This window comes from Neoarius graeffei, chromosome 8 (assembly GCF_027579695.1).
Source record: "Neoarius graeffei isolate fNeoGra1 chromosome 8, fNeoGra1.pri, whole genome shotgun sequence".
Lineage (NCBI taxonomy): Eukaryota > Metazoa > Chordata > Actinopteri > Siluriformes > Ariidae > Neoarius > Neoarius graeffei.
This window is the reverse complement of record NC_083576.1, coordinates 57,105,941-57,129,887: the sequence shown is the minus strand read 5'-3', so window position 1 is coordinate 57,129,887 and position 23,947 is coordinate 57,105,941. Positions and strand designations below refer to the sequence as shown.

The 23,947-nt window shown below is 41.6% G+C and overlaps 1 protein-coding gene across 5 annotated transcripts in view; it reads left to right on the top strand.

The window, feature by feature from the left end:
* The window catches only part of snx25 (sorting nexin 25), a 177,862-nt gene that overhangs the window by 56,767 nt on the left and 97,148 nt on the right, over positions 1-23,947 (top strand). For all 5 annotated transcript variants that reach the window (XM_060927890.1, XM_060927892.1, XM_060927893.1 and 2 more), the window contains exons 3-5: positions 4,015-4,231; positions 8,643-8,815; positions 23,526-23,712. In XM_060927890.1, the coding sequence (XP_060783873.1) occupies positions 4,015-4,231; positions 8,643-8,815; positions 23,526-23,712 (577 nt within the window). The remainder of the gene's footprint in view (positions 1-4,014; positions 4,232-8,642; positions 8,816-23,525; positions 23,713-23,947) is intronic.

The window sequence follows — 23,947 nt, the reverse complement described above, 5'->3', positions numbered from 1 at the left end:
GCTGCCCCGCAAACTAGCATTTACTCCGGAGTAAATTTCTTAAACCACCTCCCGAGCAGGGTTAGATTTGCACCGGTTTAAGCAGCTTTCAGGGGCTACACCGCTATAACTTTGTACCGTGTGAACGCTCTACCGGGGCAGCCCCGGTGAGTAAAAGTTGCCGTGTGAACACCCCTTTAGAAGAATAAGATAAGACCTTTATTATCCCACATTGGGGAAATTTCCTGTTTGCAGCAACACAGTGGATAGCAGCAGAAGAATACATATCAAGCCACACAAGTTAAAAAAAAAAAAACACGTACATTTAAAAGCAGAAGGACATTTAGTGGCTTCAGAGTTGTAATTGTTTGCGGTTGTTGAAGCTCTCTCGGCAGTGGTACCATTCCAGAGCCATCTGTTACTTGGAACTAGGTCCTTTTGTTTGTGCCTCTCTCACAGGGCCATTTCTCTCCTTAATGCAAGTCTAAAACTGGAGCCAATGAGGCTGAAAACAGTCCTTGGCAGAGCAGCTCCACAGCTCAAATGTCATGTTTGGACAAACACGAGAATACAACAAAGGTTATTTTATCCAGTTGTCCAATCTGTTTTTGGCTCAGCCTTTAGCTGAAGCCTATAGAGGCACCTGTCTGTATGTGTATGTTTAAGAGTTTGAGCACGCTTAAGAATGTAATCGGTGTGCCAGCCTCGGTTAGCAATTCCACAGTCGTGGTGTGGTGCCACTGCGTACTGACTGTATGTGCCATGTTACATAACCTCAGCTTGTGATGTAGTCCTCTGTGGCTGAGCGGTCTAGAGTGCTGTCCAGGAAAAGAACAGATTTTGCAACGGTTGTTCAAATCCTGGCGTCAATGTACTAGGGCTGTAACGATACACCCAACTCACGATTCGATTCGTATCGCGATTTTTGACCCACGATTCGATACACCCACGATTTTTTTAAATGTTTTTTTAAAGTAGTAAATTTGACTTATTAACATTTACTTACTTACATTAACTATTTAATAACAAATAATTCAGACCACTGCAGAGAATGAGTAATATGTATGCAAAAATGAACAAATGTATATCCAAAGATTGTTTTATTTCTCAAAATAATACTGTTGAGCCGGAAGCTCTGGTTTTTTTCGGTTCTGAAAAAGTTATTTTTCCAAATCGTGTAAATCCGTTAAGATTTTTTTTTGGGGGGGGGGGTGGCTCTCTCACTGTCTCACTCTCATAGGGCCAATGATTTTCTGTGATCGCGGAAAACAGATGGAAATTACGGAAATTTTATAGTGAAACATTGCTCGCGTGTCAAAATGTAACTGCCGCAGAAGGCTTCCACCCAAGCAGATGCTGAGTGTTGCCAGATACTGTAATGTTTTCCACCCCAAAATATGTTCAAAACCAGCCAAAAAGCACCTAAAACCGCCCAATCTGGCAACACTGCATGCCTTTCCGGTCAAGTGATTGTGATTGGCTTGTGGCACACCTAGCCAGCCAATGAGCTGCTTGTTTACAGATTCGCTCCCCGCGTCGCAACCAGAATGGCGACCGCTTAAAAGAAATGAATGCTCTGCCAGTGGCGAGTGTGGACGTTGCGTGACTCGCAGAAGATTGTCGCAGGTCGGCGAAAAAACGACTTACTAATAGATATAAAAAAATAAAAGTAATTTAAGTAAGTTTAAAATGTAATTTAAATAAAAAGTAAAGTATTCATAAATTGAAGTTTGGAAGTGCCTCTGTTTTTGGGCTGAGGAGAAGTTTGAAAGGGTGTACCGCGATTCTGCCTTCTTGTATCGCGACACGGATCGTGGCTCTGCGTATCTCGATTTCGATACGCATATTGTTACAGCCCTACAATGTACAGTAAAAGGCTGAGCTCGGACCTGCCCAGGTCTCTAGTTATGGTGATGTACTGGCATTTATGAATTACAGCTTAATCCATGAATTCATAATAATGAATAATAATTAATCCATACATTTGGTGGCATTTACTTGATAAATGGGAGTCAGTCTGGTAATTAAAAAAACAAACATACATATGGGTCTGTCTCAGAAACTGGGTACTGTGGGGGTACCCCACTAAATATACTCAGTCAATAAACTATACAGTGGTGAACGGTGATGCTGGTTCTAATTTGAAATAAAATGATGAAAGAAATAATACAGATAAAACTAAATCTTTGATGTGAATACTCTATTCAGAATTTGGCAAAAATTCTGCAAATTTGTGGAAAAATGACGGCTTGATCTGGGACATAATAAATGATTGACTGCATCGCGTTCCCTTAAAAAGCTTGTAGTCCACTGAAAAGTCTACAGTTATCACTAATTGTATTTTAAGTTGTAACTTTATACACCTAAGGATTGGTGCGCTCACAGAATAATCATAACCGTAATAAAACATCATGCAAAATATTTGATCACTGTTGTAACTTCATTTTCCGCAAACCCAAAACCAATACGATCGTGTGTTTTTGATCTAAACGGAAAGCTTCAGGGTCAAGGTCACTACCTCACCAAAAGTAGTAACTTAAAATCACTGCGCCATATAAAAATTTTGTTATAAATCTGTGATTTTGTTTTTTTTTTTTCAAACAAAAGCTGAAAGTTAGGTATAGAATGTTTCTTACAGGATATGTTATGATGGTAGCTGGTCTTGTCTGAATTTCTCATCTCATTATCTCTAGCCGCTTTATCCTGTTCTACAGGGTCGCAGGCAAGCTGGAGCCTATCCCAGCTGACTACGGGCGAAAGGCGGGGTACACCCTGGACAAGTCGCCAGGTCATCACAGGGCTGACACATAGACACAGACAACCATTCACACTCACATTCACACCTACGGTCAATTTAGAGTCACCAGTTAACCTAACCTGCATCTCTTTGGACTGTGGGGGAAACCGGAGCACCCGGAGGAAACCCACGCGGACACGGGGAGAACATGCAAACTCCTCACAGAAAGGCCCTCGCCGGCCACGGGGCTCGAACCCGGACCTTCTTGCTGTGAGGCGACAGCGCTAACCACTACACCACCGTGCCGCCCCCCAGGCAATCAAAAAGAGGAAATTTATTCAATATGTTCACTCATCTGTGAAGGAGAGGCTTTAATTCTTCATGATGTAGTTATTTTGTATGTAAATCAATTTTACAAAAGCATTTGAATTGTAATGAAAAAAAAATTAGACAATTTATTTTTTGACCATAATGTCCGAAATGAGAGACCAGTTTCTGAGACGGGGATATTTTATTTATTTATTTATTTATTTATTTTTCTTTTCACTGGATGAGCAGTTGTGCCCTCTGAGTGGCTACACTACTACTAAGATATCAGGTCATATCCCATGAGTAGAGAAAAACAAAATGGTGGAGTGTGTTGCTGAACCGACCAAGGACGAAATAAAAGCTACTCGAAAACAAAAGCCTCAAAATTATCAAGTATTTAAAAGAAACAGAAATGGCTAAAAGAATAAAGTGTTATTTATTTATTTATTTATTTATTTATTTTTTTTTTGGGTTGTCCCCCACCACCACCAATATCTCCTGTTCCGTACTCCGGCCTAGTCGGTGGCAGGAATGCACCTTTAAGTTGTTTTGCCAACTGCCAAAAAAATCCTAAAGGAGAAGAAACCCCTCCCCCCCAATACAAAAAAAGCAACAAAATATGGAATAAAAGTATTTGATGGTAAGAATGTATTTTTTTTATTTTTCAAGAACTATTATAGCATTTTTCACAAATTGCTACTGTCGTTTCGCCAGTTTGTTTACAATCTACGCGGAAATAATTTTGTTGGATGTTCTGTATGAAGTTTCTATTTATCGAATTTGCAAAGTAAAAATAAAAATGCTCTGCTTCTGAAAATCCAGTGAATGTGGATAGAACAAAACAGTTCTTCCAATCAATCTCGTCATGCATAACAACTTGGTGCTAGGCTTCCTGATCATTTGGATTGAGAGTTAAAAGGATTTACTTAAATGAGATTCAGCTAAGTAGCAGGACACAAAAATGACCTCCTGTCTTCTCTCCTCTTTAGTGTTTGACTACAGCTATAGAGATTACATCCTGTCATGGTATGTTCCTCTGAGTCGAGATGAGGGCCAGCTGTATCAGATGCTGGCCGAAGATTTCTGGGAAATGATAAAACAGCTGAGGACTCGCCTTTCTGAGGTGGATGTGGTTAATGTAGTATGTGACAGCATGGTTAAGAGCCTCCATGCCCATTTCTGTGACCTCAAGGCCTCCAACACCAGGTATGACCTGCACCTTTAGTCGCTGGCCTTCGTTAGTCAAGACCATGGTCTCGCTCTCTTGCATAATTTTGTGTAGTCCGTCAGGTTGATGTTGCTTGCGTAGGAATGTTTTATTACATTTTTCAATCATGAGGTTTTAATCATTTATTATATCGTTTGATTGTAATAAATAATTAGATTTATATTATTATTGATTTGATAGCATTTGATTAGTTGAAATGTCCAATAAAGGTACCCAGTTCTCCGATCAAAACTGTCAGTAAATGCATCAATCTTTCAGACTGTGCAGTGGAAATGTAAAAGTACTAGCTTAAGGCCATTATTAAAAAAATGTTCTGTTTCCGGTCCACTGGCCGGGTGAGTGCCGTTTGTGCGGTTGAAAATTTTTTTTTAACGCCGGTTTTTCAACATTTTTTTTCGGGTTCGTAAATCTAAAATCGAACTTGACATTTCCGCATTCCCAGGGCTTTCCACTAAGGGCCTCTGCATGCTCTTGCGACAAGGCTTTCGCAGATAGCTTTTCACAGACAGTTGTAATTTATCGTTGAGCGGGGAGTAATAGGCGTGCTCGATGTTATTCACTGCCACAACGCAAGGGGGCGCGAAGTCGCGAAATCGCTAGGAGTAGTTGGTGGGTGTGGTTAGTAGAGTGTTTATCCTCCGGTTACTTATAATGACGAGAACTGGAGTCATATAGATGTACGTACTTCCTCGATCAACCGCTCTTCGTGCTGCTCCATCTTCGCTCGTGTTTTTAAAAATGGCGGTCGTGAAAACAAACCAAACCGGGAAAGTAGGGAAGCGGAAGTGCGTGTACAGCGGATGTAGAATGGACCAATCAGAGCCCTCTTGTCTGCGACGCTGTCTGCGAGGCTTCTGCAGTGGTCACAATTTTTGGGAGGTGCGCGCAGAGCGTCTGCGAAGGTGGGGGGGGCTACGCAGACGCCATCTGCGAGGACTGGGTTGTCAGCATAAATTGGCCTTAAGGCTCATACTAGCCAGCCATGACAAATAAGTAGCCAGCCGGGGGGAGTAAACACAAAATAAACTCCTGTGCACGCAGTTCCCAGGATTAAATGTATTTTCCACAGACCATTTATTTATTCACTTTACTCAGATACAAAGTAAAATGGCAGTAAATCTTCTTTCTTTTCTTGCGTATTGCATCATGAGGCGTTCCTGGCTTGTAAATCTCTTATTTTCGGTGCATGACACATTCACGCAGCTGAGCATGCTATGAATTAACAACGACAACGGTCTGTAGTGGCGGCTACACAAACACTCAGCGAACATTTCTCCATTTGTGTATGAAAATACACTCCAACCACTCAGTTTGGTTTCATTTACAACCAACAGTGTCTTTTGATGCCAGCACGTAATTGAACGAGAGAAGACTGGTTTACCGGAGACAAAATAAGCGTTATCTCTGCTTCTGTTCCCTCCGACAGCCCCGACACACTACTGCCTCCGCCGAGTGCGCGCGCACACACCGCATGTTGAGGCCGCGGATGAGTTACTCTCCCTTACTCTGCGCATGCGCCGTGTGGCACAAAAAAATGGCAGCCACCATGAAGGAAGGAGATCCGGAGTTTTCAAACATTTGCTTAAGTGTGAAATCGCAAAATGGTATTCTAGCGAACAACGAAATAGTAAAGATTCAGAAAAACAAATCATTCAGTGATCATTTTAATAGTGTAATTTCATCCGAACTAGACCTAACGCTCGATTTAGAACTACAAAAAGTCCGTGTGTCGGACATTTTAAGTACCTTTGTAAAAGTTTTGCAAATGTTGCAGTCAGCATTTAAAATGCTAACTTAAAGTTTTTGTACAAGTTTCAGTTGATTAAACAGTCATATTTTATTAAATGTGTCTGCTTTTGTAATAAAGTACTGAAGGAAAAAGCAAACACAGCATTGCGATTTCTTATCCATCCGTATAAAAAAAAAAATCCCTCCCTCCCGACTGAATTTTTTTGCTCACCCGGTGGACAGGAAACGGATTTTTTTTTAAGGATGGCCTAAAATACTGTTGTCAATTTGGAAGTGGCGGCTCAGTGATTAAGGCTCTGCGTTATTAATGAGAAGGTTGTGATTTCAAATCTCAGCACTGCCATAATGCTATGGTTGTCAACCGCTCCATTGCATCCTCTCTCAATTGTTGCTTCAGATAAAAGCATCAGCTAAATGAGCAAATGTACAGTGGTGCTTGAAAGTTTGTGAACCCTTGAGAATCTTCTATATTTCTGCATAAATATGACCTAAAACATCATCAGATTTTCACACAAGTCCTAAAAGTAGATAAAGAGAACCCAGTTAAACAAATGAGACAAAAATATTATACTTGGTCATTTATTTATTGAAGAAAATGATCCAATATTATATATCTGTGAGTGGCAAAAGTATGTGAACCTTTGCTTTCAGTATCTGGTGTGACCCCCTTGTGCAGCAATAACTGCAACTAAGCGTTTCCGGTAACTGTTGATCAGTCCTGCACACCGGCTTGGAGGAATTTTAGCCCATTCCTCCGTACAGAACAGCTTCAACTCCGGGATGCTGGTGGGTTTCCTCACATGAACTGCTCACTTCAGGTCCTTCTGCAACATTTCGATTGGATTAAGGTCAGGACTTTGACTTGGCCATTCCAAAACATTAACTTTATTCTTCTTTAACCATTCTTTGGTAGAACGACTTGCGTCCCTTCGGGTCATTGTCTTGCTGCATGACCCACCTTCTCTTGAGATTCAGTTCATAGACAGATGTCCTGACATTTTCCTTTAGAATTCACTGGTATAATTCAGAATTCATTGTTCCATCAATGATGGCAAGCCTTCCTGGCTCAGCTACAGCAAAACAGGCCCAAACCATGATACTACCACCGCCATGTTTCACAGATGGGATAAGGTTCTTATGCTGGAATTCAGTGTTTTCCTTTCTCCAAACATAACGCTTCTCATTTAAACCAAAAAGTTCTAAAAGTTCTATTATCTGTTTTGGTCTCATCTGTCCACAAAACATTTTTCCAATAGCCTTCTGGCTTGTCCACGTGATCCTTAGCAAACTGCAGACAAGCAGCAATGTTCTTTTTGGAGAGCAGTGGCTTTCTCCTTGCAACCCTGCCATACACACCATTGTTGTTCAGCGTTCTCCTGATGGTGGACTCATGAACATTAATGTTAGCCAATGTGAGAGAGGCCTTCAGTTGCTTAGAAGTTACCCTGGGGTCCTTTGTGACCTCGTCGACTATTACACGCCTTGCTCTTGGAGTGATCTTTGTTGGTCGACCACTGCTGGGGAGGGTAACAATGGTCTTGAATTTCCTCCATTTGTACACAATCTGTCTGACTGTGGATTGGTGGAGTCCAAACTCTTTAGAGATGGTTTTGTAACCTTTTCCAGCCTTATGAGCATCAACAACGCTTTTTTCTGAGGTCCTCAGAAATCTCCTTTGTTCGTGCCATGATACACTTCCACAAACGTGTTGTGAAGATCAGACTTTGATAGATTCCTGTTCTTTAAATAAAACAGGGTGCCCACTCACACCTGATTGTCATCCCATTGATTGAAAACACCTGCCTCTAATTTCACCTTCAAATTAACTGCTAATCCCAGTGGTTCACATACTTTTGCCACTCACAGATATGTAACACTGGATGATTTTCCTCAATAAATAAATGACCAAGTATAATATTTTTGTCTCATTTGTTTAACTGGGTTCTCTTTATCTACTTTTAGGACTTGTGTGAAAATCTGATGATGTTTTAGGTCATATTTATGCAGAAATATAGACAATTCTAAAGGGTTCACAAACTTTCAAGCACCACTGTAAATACTGGTAATGTGTTTTAATATGTATAAAATTATAACATTTTAGGGCCGTTTTTAGAAGTAATACAAGAGCATGCGCCGCCTGCCTGCTGTTTATTTTCTTCTCTTCTGATCTTACTAGACACAACACACTCGTATCCTTAATCAGGTCAGTCATGATAACCTCTAAGGAATAAACACTTGTGGGTTGTTCTGGCCTTAGTCATTCAGGAGTGCTACTTCAGCACATGCCCACATCTCCGAAGGCTGCAATTAGTAGAACTGGCCATCTTAACTTTATTGTTCACGGTCTTGAATTGATCAATCAGCAGAGCTCATTAGCCGAGTAGGCATCTCAAGCAAAGTCTCTCTCTCTCTCTCTCTCTCTCTCTCTCTCTCTCTCTCTCTCTCTCTCTCTCTGCCTTACTTTTTTTCACTTTTGGTTTCTTCATTGTTTTCCACTGTGTTTATTCCTTTCTGCCTCTTTTATGGCTTTTATTCCATTCCTTCCCTCAATCCCATGCTTCTTCCCTTCTTTAATTCCTCCCTCCCTCCCTCCCTCCTGCACTCATTATCTCCTCGTTATCTTTCCCAAACCCTCTGTAGGCAGGAAGAGTTTCCCAGGGCCTTCCAGCTTCATCCATGTCTGTGCAGTCCCAAGGAGGAGATGCGTTTCCTGCGCTGCTGTTCACGCCTACTACTACTTTGCTTTCTGCCTTTGCGTGACGCTCGCTCCCACAGTCTCCGGCTCGTCCTGGTTGAGATTATAGCCACTAAAGGTGAGACGTTTATTTCTTACCCTCCTCATCTACACACATACACACGTTTCACTATTCTACTTTCTCTTCATGAACCACGATGCGTTCAAGTGGAGCTGTTTGTTATACCTATATTAGTGTTGGTAGATCAATGAAATTGGGGTGTGTATGTGTAATATTGAATATTTATTTAACTTTAACTCCTTGTGTCTGATATTAGCGCCCCCCCCCCCCCCCCCCCCCCCCCCCAAGTACAAGGTTTCAAGGTCATTAGATGCAATACAGTGCCTTGAAAAAGTATTCATACCCCTTGAACTTTTTCACATTTTTCCACCTTACAACCACGAACTTAAGTTTTTTTTTATTGAGATTTTATGTGATAGACCAACACAGAGTAGCACAATTGTGAAATGAAACGAAAATGATAAATGGTCTTCACAATTTTAAACAAATAAAAAATCTGAAAAATGTGTGCATTAGTATTCAGCCCCCCTGTACTCTGATACCTCTAAATACAATCCAGTGCAATCAATTGCCTTCAGAAGTCATCTAATTAGTTAATAGAGTCCTACTGTGTGTAATTTACTCTCAGCATAAATACACTTGTTCTGTGAAGGCCTCAGTGGTTTGTTAGAGAACACTGAAGAACAAACAGCGTCATGAAGACCAAAGAACTCACCAGACAGGTCAGGGATAAAGTTCTGGAGAAGTTTAAAGCAGGGTTAGGTTATAAAAAAATATCCCAAGCTCTGAACATCTCAAGAAGCACTGTTCAATCCATCATTCAAAAATGGAAAAAGTATGGCACAACTGCAAACCTACCAAGACATGGCCGTCCACCTAAACTGACAGAGCAAGCAAGGAGAGCACTGGTCAGAGCCAAGAGGCCCATGATCACTCTGGAGGAGCTGCAGAAATCCACAGCTTGGGTGGGAGAATCTGTGCACAGGACAACTATAAGTCGTACACTCCACAAATCTGGCCTTTTTTGGAAGAGTGGCAAGAAGAAAGCCATTGTTGAAAGACAGGCATAAGAAGCCATGTAGGGGACACAGCAAACATGTGGAAGAAGGTGCTTTGGTCAGATGAGACCAAAGTTGAACTTTTTGGCCTAAATGCAAATTGCTATGTGTGGCGGAAAACCAACACTGCTCATCACCCTGCACACACCATCCCCACTGTGAAACATGGTGGTGGCAGCATCATGCTATGGGGATGCTTTTCTTCAGCAGGGACAGGGAAGCTGGTCAGAGTTGATGGGAAGATGGATGGAGATAAATACAGGGCAATCCTGGAAGAAAACCTGTTGGAGGCTGCAAAAGACTTGAGACTGGGAAGGAGATTCACCTTCCAGCAAGACAATGACCCTAAACATACAGCCAGAGCTACAATGGAATGGTTTAGATCAAAGAATATTCATGTGTTAGAATGGCCCAGTCAAAGTCCAGACCTAAATCTCATTGAGCATCTGTGGCAAGACTTGAAAATTGCTGTTCACAGACGCTCTCCATCCAATCTGGCTGAGCTTGAGCTATTTCGCAAAGAAGAATGGGCAAAAGTTTCAGTGTCTAGATGTGCAAAGCTGGTAGAGACATACCACAAAAGACTTGCAGCAAAAGGTGGCTCTACAAAGTATTGACGCAGGGGGGCTGAATACTAATGCACACCACATTTCAGATTTTTGTTTAAAATTTTAAAGACCATTTATCATTTTCGTTTCACGTCACAATTATGTGCTACTCTGTGTTGGTCTATCACATAAAATCTCAATAAAAAACTTTTAAGTTCGTGGTTGTAAGGTGGAAAAATGTGAAAAAGTTCAAGGGGTATGAATACTTTTTCAAGGCACTGTAATTTTTTTTTTTTTAAAGTACAGATCATTTGTAAACATGATCACAGGGGATGAAGCTGGTATTGAGTTGTACAGCTGTTAGCAGTTAACAAATGCGTCATGCTTGTTAGGTGGCACCATTTTATTTATCAGCTCCAGTAATTAGCAGGAGGCTTCTGACTGTGTTTTGACGTTTTTTTTTTTTCCCTACCCACGTGGCTCGCAAGCCATTTTGCATTGATCCACTGAGAGCAGAAAAATATAAACGTGTTAGAAAAACACCAAGATTTAATTATTACCTTGCTCTTAAAGATCTAGAAAACGATTCTGTATGCGAGTTTCATAGTCCGCTGTGTGTAGAGGACGACCCACTTCTGTCAGACAGCGTGGGTAGGCTTTTTGACTCTCAGACTGGAAGAAAAGTGCAAGGTGACGGAAATGCACAGGACCCATTTGACTGACATTTATTTATTTATTTTTAAACCCCTGTTACTAAGCAACATCTGTCAGTTACCGTACCCAGTGCTGCAAATCTGTACTTTTATGTTTGTTTGTGCATCCTTAGGAAAGAGTAGTAGTGATTTTATACTTATTGCAAGCTCTTTTCCCTTTGTACTAGCATCTGTATGTCTAAATCAGTTTGCCTCATCTGTCGTCACTAAGAATCCGCTACTTTCGGACCTGTTGATTTGATTTTCAAACTTCGCTTTCTTCCTGAGTACACACATCCCAACCAATTCCAACTGATCTGCCTATAATTTTATTTGAGGGATGCAGTGCTCTTTCAGAGAGCCGTAATGGACTCTCTGACTGCTACATGAGCTAATCAGAAGTCTGGCCACACTTTTATTGTTTCTCTATTACCCCTGAATTTAACCTGGTCTTTAATCCTACACCAAATCAAATTAAATCAAATGACTTAATTTGTCTGTAAATTGCCGTGAAATCATTATTCGAATGAGACCTAGTTAGTATTCATCTCCCCTCCCTTAACAGAATAAGATTAGTGTTTACGCAACATAATGACACACTAATATGAGTATAGAATCATTTGGTATAGGCAAAAATTCACTTGAAATTGCAGGTAATGTTTAGGAAACTCTAAATGGAGCTCTTAATTTAATTAATCCATGAATACTGTGTGTGGCAGAGCTGTGTTTGTTTCGTTCATTCCTTTGTGGTATCATTTTATAGTCTTCAGACATAAAGTAATGTGTGAAAGTCTTCGACACCGTATTTTTTTTTTTTAGTACAAGCTTAAATTTTTATTTTACGACTTTTGTTATTGAGTCAGTACTAAACTATTTTCGATTTTCGAACATTAAATTAACACACGTTACAGAAAAACATCTGTAAAGAAAGCAGCATATTATGTAAGATGCTTTTCAGATTTAAAAAAAAAAAGCCATAATGAAGGCTACTGGGTTTTGCTGCAAAATTAAGAAGCAAGTGTCTAGAAGAACAGTTTCTGGTTCTGAAAGATGCTCAGTAAAACTTGCCAGCTAATTTGATCCATCCTGACGCCCTACGTCTGGTCGGAGTCTCATCACATCACTCCTGTAGAGGACGGCCCCATATGGACAGTTGAAAGTCACACTTGGAGGACGTGGACAGTTGAAAGTCACACTTGGAAGACGCTCTGGACTCTTACAGTAATGCTCTTATGGCTGAGGACTACAGTTGACTTGCTAACTTTAGGACTGCAGCTGTCATGAACAGTTTTGCACTCAAGTTTCCATCAATGAAGAGTTTATAACATCAGCGAAACTGACTTCATGTTAAAACTGTTAGCGTTATAGTCATGTTGTCTGTTGTTGCCCAAATGAGGATGGGTTCCCTTTTGAGTCTGGTTCCTCTCGAGGTTTCTTCCTCATGTCGTCTGAGGGAGTTTTTCCTTGCCATCGTCGCCGCAGGCTTGCTCATTGGGGATGATGATGATACCCTTTGTCACTAGTCACATGTACCAGCGAAATTAGCCGTCAACCTGTCCGTACATATACAACATACAATTGACATAGGGTAGACAGGACAGGAAGACGGGGATAAAGATAAAAAGGAAACACAACATGAGGAGAGATAAGGAACCCCCCCCCCCCCCCCCCCACTATGCTCCTGTCAGGAGTACAGTGTGGGAACATTTAAAAAAAACCCTTTGCATAAGCACACAACACCACAAGTACACTTTAAACATGGGACTTGAGGGGGGGAATCAGGGGTAGGGGGGAAGGGGAGGAGGTAATCCAGTGCAAGCAAGCAGCTGTCCGCTCCTGCAGCCATGAAGGCGCTGGTCACGCACCCGCTTGTCACACTGGGGGTAAAAATGGCGACCGTGGAGAGTTAGAGAGGAATGTGAGGAATGAGTGTCTCCTGGCAGCGACCTTCAGGGGGAAATGTTTCCTCAGCAACGGCCTAAACCATGGTCGGTGCTAGTCTGGTTAACACCAGACCATATCACAAGTGAAATATGGTCTGGAATCCGCCTATTGAATTTCTTGTAGGGGAGGTGTGGTTTACGATTGTCAACGGCCGTTTATTGGACGTTGCGAATGTCTATCATTTGGCGTATACGTAGCCCATGGCCAATCATGGCAGTTGTACCCGGTGACGTAGTTAGAGCGACGAAGAAGACGAAGAGGCGAAGAAAGACTGTAACGCCAAACGCTGTTCTTTTTTTAAAACAAACTTTCACTCTAAACTATTCAGAACAGTGTCTAAAGCTTGATCGAAAGTTTGGTTCGTATCGCTCGCTGCCATGTTAAATGTGATCCGTAAACAGTCCCAAATAAACTACAAGCTTCCGTTTGTCGAGTAGTACGCGTCACCGTCTTTCCACCCCTCCCCACTCTCTGATTGGCTCCCTAACTCAGGCGAGCCTTTAGACCATAGTTTCCATGCTGTCTTTTCAGATCGGAACGATTGTGCAAAGCAGCATGGGATTTCCCAGGCTAGGTCGGTGCTGTCTCAGGGCGCCGAATGTCGATAAGATATGAATAGATTAGGGATAAAATTAGCTCATGTTTAAAGTCGTTCAAATTCTGTAAAGCTGCTTTGCGACAACGTGTCTTGTTAAAAGCGTTATAGAAATAAACTTGGCTTAATTTCCTTATAACATTTTCTCTGAAACTACTATTTTTAAATGAAATGTTTCTATTAAAGAAGTACCGTCAAGAACAGTAAACAGTAATAAATGAAACCAAGTCAATGTTTGGTGTGATTACCCTTTGCTTAAAAAAATTGTAGTCTCGGGTACAGTTTGTTCGGATTCCTAAGGAAATTGGTCATTAAGTCTCTTACATAATATGCTGCTTTCTTTTCTGACACAGCAAAAGGTTTGCGCAACATTTAATTTCGTGCTGGAAAGCTAATATTTGGAAATCTAAAGTGGTTTTTGTGCCGACTCGATAATTTAGTCATAAGATCAGTATTTTTTTTTTTTTTTGGTACTTCTCAATCCTGATACTGATGCCAAAACGAGTAACCTATTTATTAAGCATGGCAGTCATGGAACATTTTATTTAGCTCTGATGGTTGCTACAAGCCGTGAACTCCTCCATGCGGAGTTTTATGTTTTTACAATGTTTAAACAGGATCTTCAATAGAGAGCTGTAGGACAGCTGATGTGGGTGCACAGAGCAGTATCGCTGGGCATGGTCATGAAAAATGTGTGCAAGGTGCCATGAATTGCTCCCTGACTAACAAGCAAAGTGAGCAAGGATAAAGAAAGTGTACGTGTCTCAATGCTCACAGAACTGAAGTGCTATTGCGTGTTACAATTTCTCTGCATGCTCACTTTACTGCTTCATATTCATAAATGGCTCGCATGCACGTACAGTTCCCGGCAGCGTGCAGCCATTTTTAATGTCCGTGCTCACTGATGCAGCTCTGCATGTTCAGGCTGCAGATTTGATTATGGGTTTCTAAATGCCATGCTTAAGCATTATAAAGGCGTCCAGTTACTAGCACAGTTAGTAGTCTGCTTGCTTTTTGTTAATCGTCAAATAAAGTGCAGATCACGGTCATTTCTTTCGTGTGTTCAGTAGTGAAGCCACATACACTCACCGGCTACTTTATTAGGATTACCCATACACCTGCTGTTTTATGCAGTTCTCTAATCAGCCGATCCCTTGACAGCAGCACAATGCATAAAATCATGCAGATACAAATGGAGAGCTCCCGTTAATGCTCACTTCAAACATGAGAATGGGAAAAATTGTGATTTCTGTGACTTTCACTGTGGCGTGGGTGTTGGTGCCAGGTGGACTGGTTTGAGTATTTCAGAAACTGTTGATCTCCTGGGGTTTTCACACACAGCAGTCTCTAGAGTTTACACAGAATGGTGCAAAAAACAAGAAGTCAGTCATCTATATCCCCTGCCCTATATACCAAGTTTCAAGATATTATTTGTCACATTTTTCAAGTTCTGCTGCAGGAAACCAACCCTACCTCTTTACACTGATCTCAGCAGCCCATGGCGTAAGCCCACCGGACCTTTGGTCCAGGGGAGCTAAAAATGTAATATTTCTCTCATTTTCTTAGTATCAAACGGCACATATGCCAACTTTCAACACCATACCACTCATAGGTTTCAAGTTCTGCTCCAGAAACAAAACCAACCCCTAAGACTAACCTGAGAGACTAAGTCTGAAATTGTTTCCGTGGAAACATGAAAAATTAAAATTTCCTCAGATTTCTTAGTATGAAAAGGCACATCTACATCACCTTGTTAACATGTATACCAAGTTTCAAATCCATATCATGAATAGTTTTGGATATATGCTCCAGAAACAAACATTGCTCTTAGATTTTGACTTGGTTTCTATTTTTTTTTTTAATGTAAAAATTTGAAAAATCCAAAATGGCAAAAGGCACCAGTTCACATGTTGCTTGATATGTATACAACATTTCATGAAGATATCTTCAGTAGTTTTAAAGGTATGGCCCGGAAACGAAAACGTGACCAGACGGGCGGAACCCGTTTCTATATCTCCTGCCAAACTTCGTTTGGGCGGGGGATAAAAACACTGAGTGAGCGACAGTTCTGTGGATGGGAACGTCTTGTTGATGAGAGAGGTCAGAGGAAAATGGCAAGGATTGGTTTAAGCTGCCAGGAAGGATATAATACCTCATGTAATCACTCTTTACAGCCGTGGTGAGCAGAAAAACATCTCAGCATCAACAACAACAGAAGAGCACATTGGGTTCCACTTCTGCCAATCAAGAACAAGTTCCTGTTAAAGTGACCAGTGAGTGTATGCTAGACGTAGGTCACATACCATCATATGGTATTGGAGAAATTGTAAATAAAAACGGAATGCAATAATTTACAAATCTCAAAAACTGATATTGTATTCACAGTAGAACATAGACAACATATCAAATGTCGAAAGTGAGACATTTTGAAACTTCATGCCAAATATAGGCTCATTTGAAATTTCATGACAGCAACACATCTCAAAAAAGTTGGGACAGGGGCAATAAGAGGCTGGAAAAGTTAAAGGTACAAAAAAGGAACAGCTGGAGGACCAAATTGCAACTCATTAGGTCAATTGGCAATAGGTCATTAACATGCCTGGGTATAAAAAGAGCATCTTGGAGTGGCAGCGGCTCTCAGAGGTAAAGATGGGAAGAGGATCACCAATCCCCCTAATTCTGCGCTGACAAATAGTGGAGCAATATCAGAAAGGAGTTCGACAGTGTAAAATTGCAAAGAGTTTGAACATATCATCATCTACAGTGCATAATATCATCAAAAGATTCAGAGAATCTGGAAGAATCTCTGTGCGTAAGGGTCAAGGCCGGAAAACCATACTGGGTGCCCGTGATCTTCGGCCCCTTAGACGGCACTGCATCACATACAGGCATGCTTCTGTATTGAAAATCACAAAATGGGCTCAGGAATATTTCCAGAGAACATTATCTGTGAACACAATTCACCGTGCCATCCGCCGTTGCCAGCTAAAACTCTGTAGTTCAAAGAAGCAGCCGTATCTAAACATGATCCAGAAGCGCAGACGTCTTCTCTGGGCCAAGGCTCATTTAAAATGGACTGTGGCAAAGTGGAAAACTGTTCTGTGGTCAGACGAATCAAAATTTGAAGTTCTTTATGGAAATCAGGGACGCCATGTCATTTGGACTAAAGAGGAGAAGGACGACCCAAGTTGTTATCAGCGCTCAGTTCAGAAGCCTGCATCTCTGATGGTATGGGGTTGCATTAGTGTGTGTGGCATGGGCAGCTTACACATCTGGAAAGACACCATCAATGCTGAAAGGTATATCCAGGTTCTAGAGCAACATATGCTCCCATCCAGACGACGTCTCTTTCAGGGAAGACCTTGCATTTTCCAACATGACAATGCCAAACCACATACTGCATCAATTACAGCATCATGGCTGTGTAGAAGAAGGGTCCGGGTACTGAACTGGCCAGCCTGCAGTCCAGATCTTTCACCCATAGAAAACATTTGGCGCATCATAAAACGGAAGATATGACAAAAAAGACCTAAGACAGTTGAGCAACTAGAATCCTACATTAGACAAGAATGGGTTAACATTCCTATCCCTAAACTTGAGCAACTTGTCTCCTCAGTCCCCAGACGTTTACAGACTGTTGTAAAGAGAAAAGGGGATGTCTCACAGTGGGAAACATGGCCTTGTCCCAACTTTTTTGAGATGTGTTGTTGTCATGAAATTTAAAATCACCTACCGTAATTTTTCTCTTTAAATGATACATTTTCTCAGTTTAAACATGTGATATGTCATCTATGTTCTATTCTGAATAAAATATGGAATTTTGAAACTTCCACATCATTGCATTCTGTTTTTATTTACAATTTGTACTTTGTCCCAACTTTTTTGGAATCGGGGTTGTAGTATTTTGAACTTGGCTCACTTGTTCCTTTTTAAATCACTTCTACAATTCCTTACTGTGCCAATTAGAAATTATAGCCGTACTTTAAATATACAAGTCATATTGTTTCTGTCTCCGTATGAGCAGAAAAGCGCACTCGTTGGGGTATGGACAGGTCTTTAGCTGCTCTCTGCTTGGCAACCTGGCACTAACTTCCAAAATGGAGCTTCAGCCATCCAGCACAATGTCCCGCTATTAAAACCATGGCCTTGGGCTGTCTGTTCAATGTTAATGCTAATTTTTTTTTGTTTGTTTCTTTGGCATCTCACCATCTTATGAATTGCAGCCCTGGGAAGACGTTTTATTCAGTTCATTGCATTTAAAAAGACAAAAGTGTTTAAGTCTGATTAGTATTTAAGGGGTAGAGGAGGCATCAATGAATTAGGGCTGCACGCTTCTGGGTGAAATAGAAATCATATTTATTTTTGGCTTTACATTGAGCTCACGATTCTCGTTCATGATGGTTTGACTAATTTTGTAAGGAACAATTTTGTATATTTATTAAGTTGTTGCATTACCATTCTGTGGTCATAGCGCCCTTTTCTTGGCGGTTGTTTACAAGTGATGGCTCATCTGCATTTATACCACAGAAGTCCAAATCCCCTGAGCAAATCCATCTGTTTAGTACAAAACGTCAATCGTATTAGGGTGCTCAGAACAGTGTCTCCTCTCCTTGTTAAAAGGAAACCAGCTTGGTTAACAGCTGGTTAAATAATCAGTCTGTGCTTGTGATTTTCATTTCTTCTGATCGCAAGTCATAAGAAATTGGCAAAAGTGGAATAAAAAGACTGTCGGTTCACTAATGGTTGTCACACATTGGTGTTTCAGCCTTGCGTATGTGCGGCGTATTAGGATACGTGGCAGTAAGAAAGGAACGTCACAGTATCGCCAGCTTGTGCAGCTTATAATACATAGGGCCAAATTACTCAGTTCTGATTGGTCAGTCAAGGAGGGCTTTTTTTCCTTAACACGGGGCCGTGTTTCTGAAATGCTGTTGGCTAGTTCGTTGGAATGGGTAACAAGCCATCTGACGAAACAAGAAGATATTCTGTGGAAATGCGGTCCTCATGTCATGTCAGAATTGAGTAATTTGGCCCTATGTATTTTATAAACAAGTAATCGTATGGTTCCTCGTAAAATTAAGGATCAATTTCACTCGTGATTTTTCAAAGTTTTGAAAATTTCAAAACTTTGAAATCACTCGTGAAATTAATCCTTAATTTTACCCGGCCCCGTATGATTACCTATACTAATACTCTAGGATGCGTAACGCGATCTCCTTGTACGCCAGAGTGCGGCATATTTTTAAGTCTGCACTTAAAAACCTGGAGCACATATGTAGCAGCTTTGATATGTCAAACATGCGTCACGTGTATGCCGTAAAAATGAAAGCTGCGCAGTGTGAACGCTTTAGTTGACGTGTCTGACGAAGGTGGCTCCTCAGTACGCCGTAACTTTACGTCCCTTGAACCCCATACAAACCCCAGATACGCCACAGCAACGCCACACATACGCCGTATACGTCACAGGACTTTAATTTTGGACAAAATACCAATTTTGCCGCTTGCGTGGCAAGATACGAAACAGTGCGACACAAGCATAACAGGTTTTAAGCGAGACGGTGCACATAACCATGACTCCGTCGTCCCGTTTATTCATTTTGTACTTTTTAATCTTGGGTTAATATTAGTGGGAATTTAATATTCAGGAAATAATCAACATTTGTTGTGGACATTTTGTTCTTTCTCAATTATTGGTGTGCCTGCCATTTTAAATTCACTTGCATCTTAGTTTTCCAACATTTTTGTTTCATCTTTTTCTTCTGTAGATGCACCATGTTTCAGGTGCACATATAAGAGCAAAGATTTATTTAAAATTATTTTTAAAGCTGTCATTAAATAGAGAACAGTATGAAATGTAAAAGTTTGCAATCCTCTGTTTCCGGGTGGAAAAAAAAATCGTTTGTTTTTATCAATATATATTTTTTTCTATTCTTAAAAATCCGTCTCAACATGCAGGCTTGGGTGTACGCACACGGAGGAGGCATATTCATGCCTTCTTAAAGTGCCATTCCACCATTGGATGTATTCTTTGGCATAAAATACAATATATTTTATGACAACATGACTAGACAGAAATCTTTTAGCTTCAAAATGATATCTCATCTCATTATCTCTAGCCGCTTTATCCTTCTACAGGGTCGCAGGCAAGCTGGAGCCTATCCCAGCTGACTACGGGCGAAAGGCGGGGTACACCCTGGACAAGTCGCCAGGTCATCACAGGGCTGACACATAGACACAGACAACCATTCACACTCACATTCACACCTACGGTCAATTTAGAGTCACCAGTTAACCTAACCTGCATGTCTTTGGACTGTGGGGGAAACCGGAGCACCCGGAGGAAACCCACGCAGACACGGGGAGAACATGCAAACTCCGCACAGAAGGGCCCTCGCCGGCCCCGGGGCTCGAACCCAGGACCTTCTTGGTGTGAGGCGACAGCGCTAACCACTACACCACCGTGCCGCCCAAAATGATATATCAAACATAATTTTTTGACAACGACAAGTATATTAATTTTGCGACCAAAGTCACCTACCCTTTTAATTTCCGCGCGGTAGTGAAACGTGATGTCATCGGCAAGTTCCCCTTCTTGTGTACCACGTCACGTGTGACGTGGCACAGATTATCAGCAATGGCGGATAGAACGCGATTTCCACTTGTCGACTGCTGTGCCGATATTCACCATCGACCGTCTCCTTTGGGCATCACTTGCTATTTTCCTTCGCTTCTTTTCCGAAGCTGACAATCGCGTTCTATCCGCCATTGCTGATAATCTGTGCCACGTCACACGTGACGTGGTACACAAGAAGGGGAACCTGCCGATGACATCACGTTTCACTACCGCGTGGAAATTAAAAGGGTAGGTGACTTTGGTCGCAAAATTAATATACTTGTCGTTGTCAAAAAATTATGTTTGATATATCATTTTGAAGCTAAAAGATTTCTCTGTCTAGTCATGTTGTCATAAAATATATTGTATTTTATGCCAAAGAATACATCCAATGGTGGAATGGCACTTTAAATTTGATGGATTTAAATAGCACCATGTACAAGGTGCTCCACTGCAAATATTTTGTGTGTACTTTGTGACCAAATAAATAATCCACTTGCACGAACAGTCGATATTGATTAACAGCAGTGTACAGCATGCTAACCTCAACAACCCAGCTGCATTCTAATGTTAACTTGCAGCTATGCTTACGAGCGAAGCTCTTTACATGCTTGCGAATAACTTATTTAAAGAGTTGGGTCTTGAAGATTGACATTGCTGTGTTAAGAATATAAATAGACCAACTTGGAGAGGACATGAATGCACGCGTGTGTGTGTGAGTGAGAGAGAGCGCGCAAGTGCAAGCGTGTGTGCAGTCGGGCCGAGCGAATCAGTGTGTTGTGCGCAGCTCTATAGACCCCTTCGCATGTTTGTAAACAAACCGACCGTTGCCAGGATGCGCGCGCAGCCTGGACTCAGAAACAATGGCGCTGCCCATAGACCGGCATTATGAGCTGTCAGATTATGCAAAACAATTGTCGTTACAAGATCGAGAATGCTACATAAATAAGTTAACTCTAACAAGTGGACATCGCCTACCGGATCCGCATTTAATTAAAGAGTGGACGGACGATGTTAGTAAGTTCCCTGGTATACAATGGGCAGATATATACTCTTACCTTACTGACAAGACTTCAGTGTACACCCACGAAAAACTTCGTGCCTACAAGTCTTTAGACGCATACGATTATGTTATGTGCGGGCATGTACAACTTGATTAACAATGGGCCATTCATATTCATTTTGTTTTAATCAAATTATGCCAGTGATGTGATGGCAATGTGGCTTTAGCTACAACAGCAAATCCCAACACTAAACAGCAATTTGCAGGAGGGAATGGCATGAAAGGAATGATAGTGTAAAGAGTGCAGCTAAGAGAAATCAGAGCTGCGTAAAAAGCGAGAGGCAGAGAGCAGAAATGAAACTGAACGGGGCGGGAGCTAGGTTAGAGCAGTCAACGTAAGTTGGCATTTAGAGCGAGGGCACACAATTTTACCTTTCCATCCTTGCTTTAAAATTGTGATTTTCGGCATACACAAATAATGATGGCACAAAATCTGGACTGCTTGAGTCAAGCGAGACCTCTCCTACAAACAAAACTGCATGCAAAGCTAAGTTAACATGCTAACAATATTCATTACATTGTGTAACTATGACCCAGCTAATCAGACAAACGCTACCAAAGTATTTTGCTACATCAATAAACGAAGACTAGAAAGAATAAAAAAGAAAGATTTAATAAATAGCCTGATCTTACCTGTGATGAAGTGGGCGCTGCAAACCCGCGCATTTTTGATGGTGCTTTCATCCCAGTCTACACGTTTGATGGCTTGTAGTCATAGACGTCGGCGATTTATTTTTTATTTATTTATTTTTTTGGGGAATGGGTGAAATCCTGCTGGAATTCTGTACATTTTAACCCCATCACTGCTACGATTCTGACACCCGACAACACAACAACTAGGCATCGCTGAGTCTTTTTTGAGTCCAGGCTGCGCGTGCAATTTCCTCTTGCGTATGAACGACGTTTACTGCGAAGGGGTCTATAATGAAATAAAATGTATCTGTTTTAAATAGTAAAAAAAAAACTAGATAGAACTCTATGCCAACAGCATCGATGGGGATCCCTCCGCCTGGTAGACTACACGCCTTAAGTTGTGATTTGGGGATGGACATTTGACCTCACAGTAATCTTGACCTGTGACCTTTTAACCTCAAAATCTAACCAGTTAATGTTTGTCCCCAAATGCACAAATGGTGAAAGTTTGGTGAAATTCTTTTCATTTCCCTTGGAGATATTGTGTTCACAAGGTTTTCGGACAGACATTTGACCTCACAGTGACCTTGACCTTAGACCTTTTGATCTCAAAATCTAATCATTTCATCTTTGTCCCAAAGCGCACAAATGGTAAAAGTTTGGTCAAATTCCTTTCATTAGTCTTTGAGATAAAGTTCACAAAGTTTGGGGATGGACATTTGACCTCACAGTGACCTTGACCTGTAACCTCATCTCATCTCATTATCTCTAGCCGCTTTATCCTGTTCTACAGGGTCGCAGGCAAGCTGGAGCCTATCCCAGCTGACTACGGGCGAAAGGCGGGGTACACCCTGGACAAGTCGCCAGGTCATCACAGGGCTGACACATAGACACAGACAACCATTCACACCCACATTCACACCTACGGTCAATTTAGAGTCACCAGTTAACCTAACCTGCATGTCTTTGGACTGTGGGGGAAACCGGAGCACCCGGAGGAAACCCACGCGGACACAGGGAGAACATGCAAACTCCGCACAGAAAGGCCCTCGCCGGCCACGGGGCTCGAACCCGGACCTTCTTGCTGTGAGGCGACAGCGCTAGCCACTACGCCACCGTGCCGCCCTCCTGTAACCTTTTAACCTCAAAATCTTATCAATTCATGTTTGTCCCAAAGCGCACAAATGGTGAAAGTTTGGTGAAATTCCTTTCACTAGCCTTTAAGATATCGTGTTCACAAGGTTTCGGGACGGACAGACGGACAACCCGAAAACATAATGCCTCCTGCACCTTAAGGTGGCGGAGGCATAAAAAATGGTAGTTTTTGATAACGAAGGTAAGAAAAAAAAGTGGTGGTCAGTGTTGATATTGCGGGTTGCTGCAAATAAATCAGTGTATGGGGAAACACTGAGGTGCACAAACTTTTGCAGTCAGCTTTACATTCTAGCAGGAATACAAGTGCAACTGGCTACATCTGAACCAGTATGCAGGTACTTCTGATTTTTTATTTTTATTTTTTCCCCCCTTGTGTTTGTGCTGCACTTTGAAGTAAAACGCTCATTAGAATTAAAATGGATCCATGGAGTACTCTGACACGGTGTCCTCTGTTTTTGTCTCTCAGTGTTAAAACCATTGGTGGACGTGCTAAGTGATCCAGACTACATTAACCAAATGCTGTTGGCTCAGCTGGAACATCGGGAGCAAGTGAACGAGCACCATAAGAAAGCGTACACGTATGCACCATCCTATGAAGAGTTTATCAAACTCATCAGTAGCAGCTCTGACATCGACTTCCTCAAACAGCTCAGGTGAGACACGGCACCCTGATCTGCTGTCACCTGTTCTGTTCTGTTCACGATGAAGTCTTCACACGAGCCTTGGCTTGCACTGGTGATTGCTTTTGTTGTGCTGCTCGGGAGACTCTTTATACACCCAACCCAAGTTAACTTTGCAATAAATGATGCATTTCTTATTCAGCTTTAAAGTAGCGGCTCTGGTGGTTGCGTTCTGATCAGTGTTTTTTTTCATCGTGAAATGTCATGC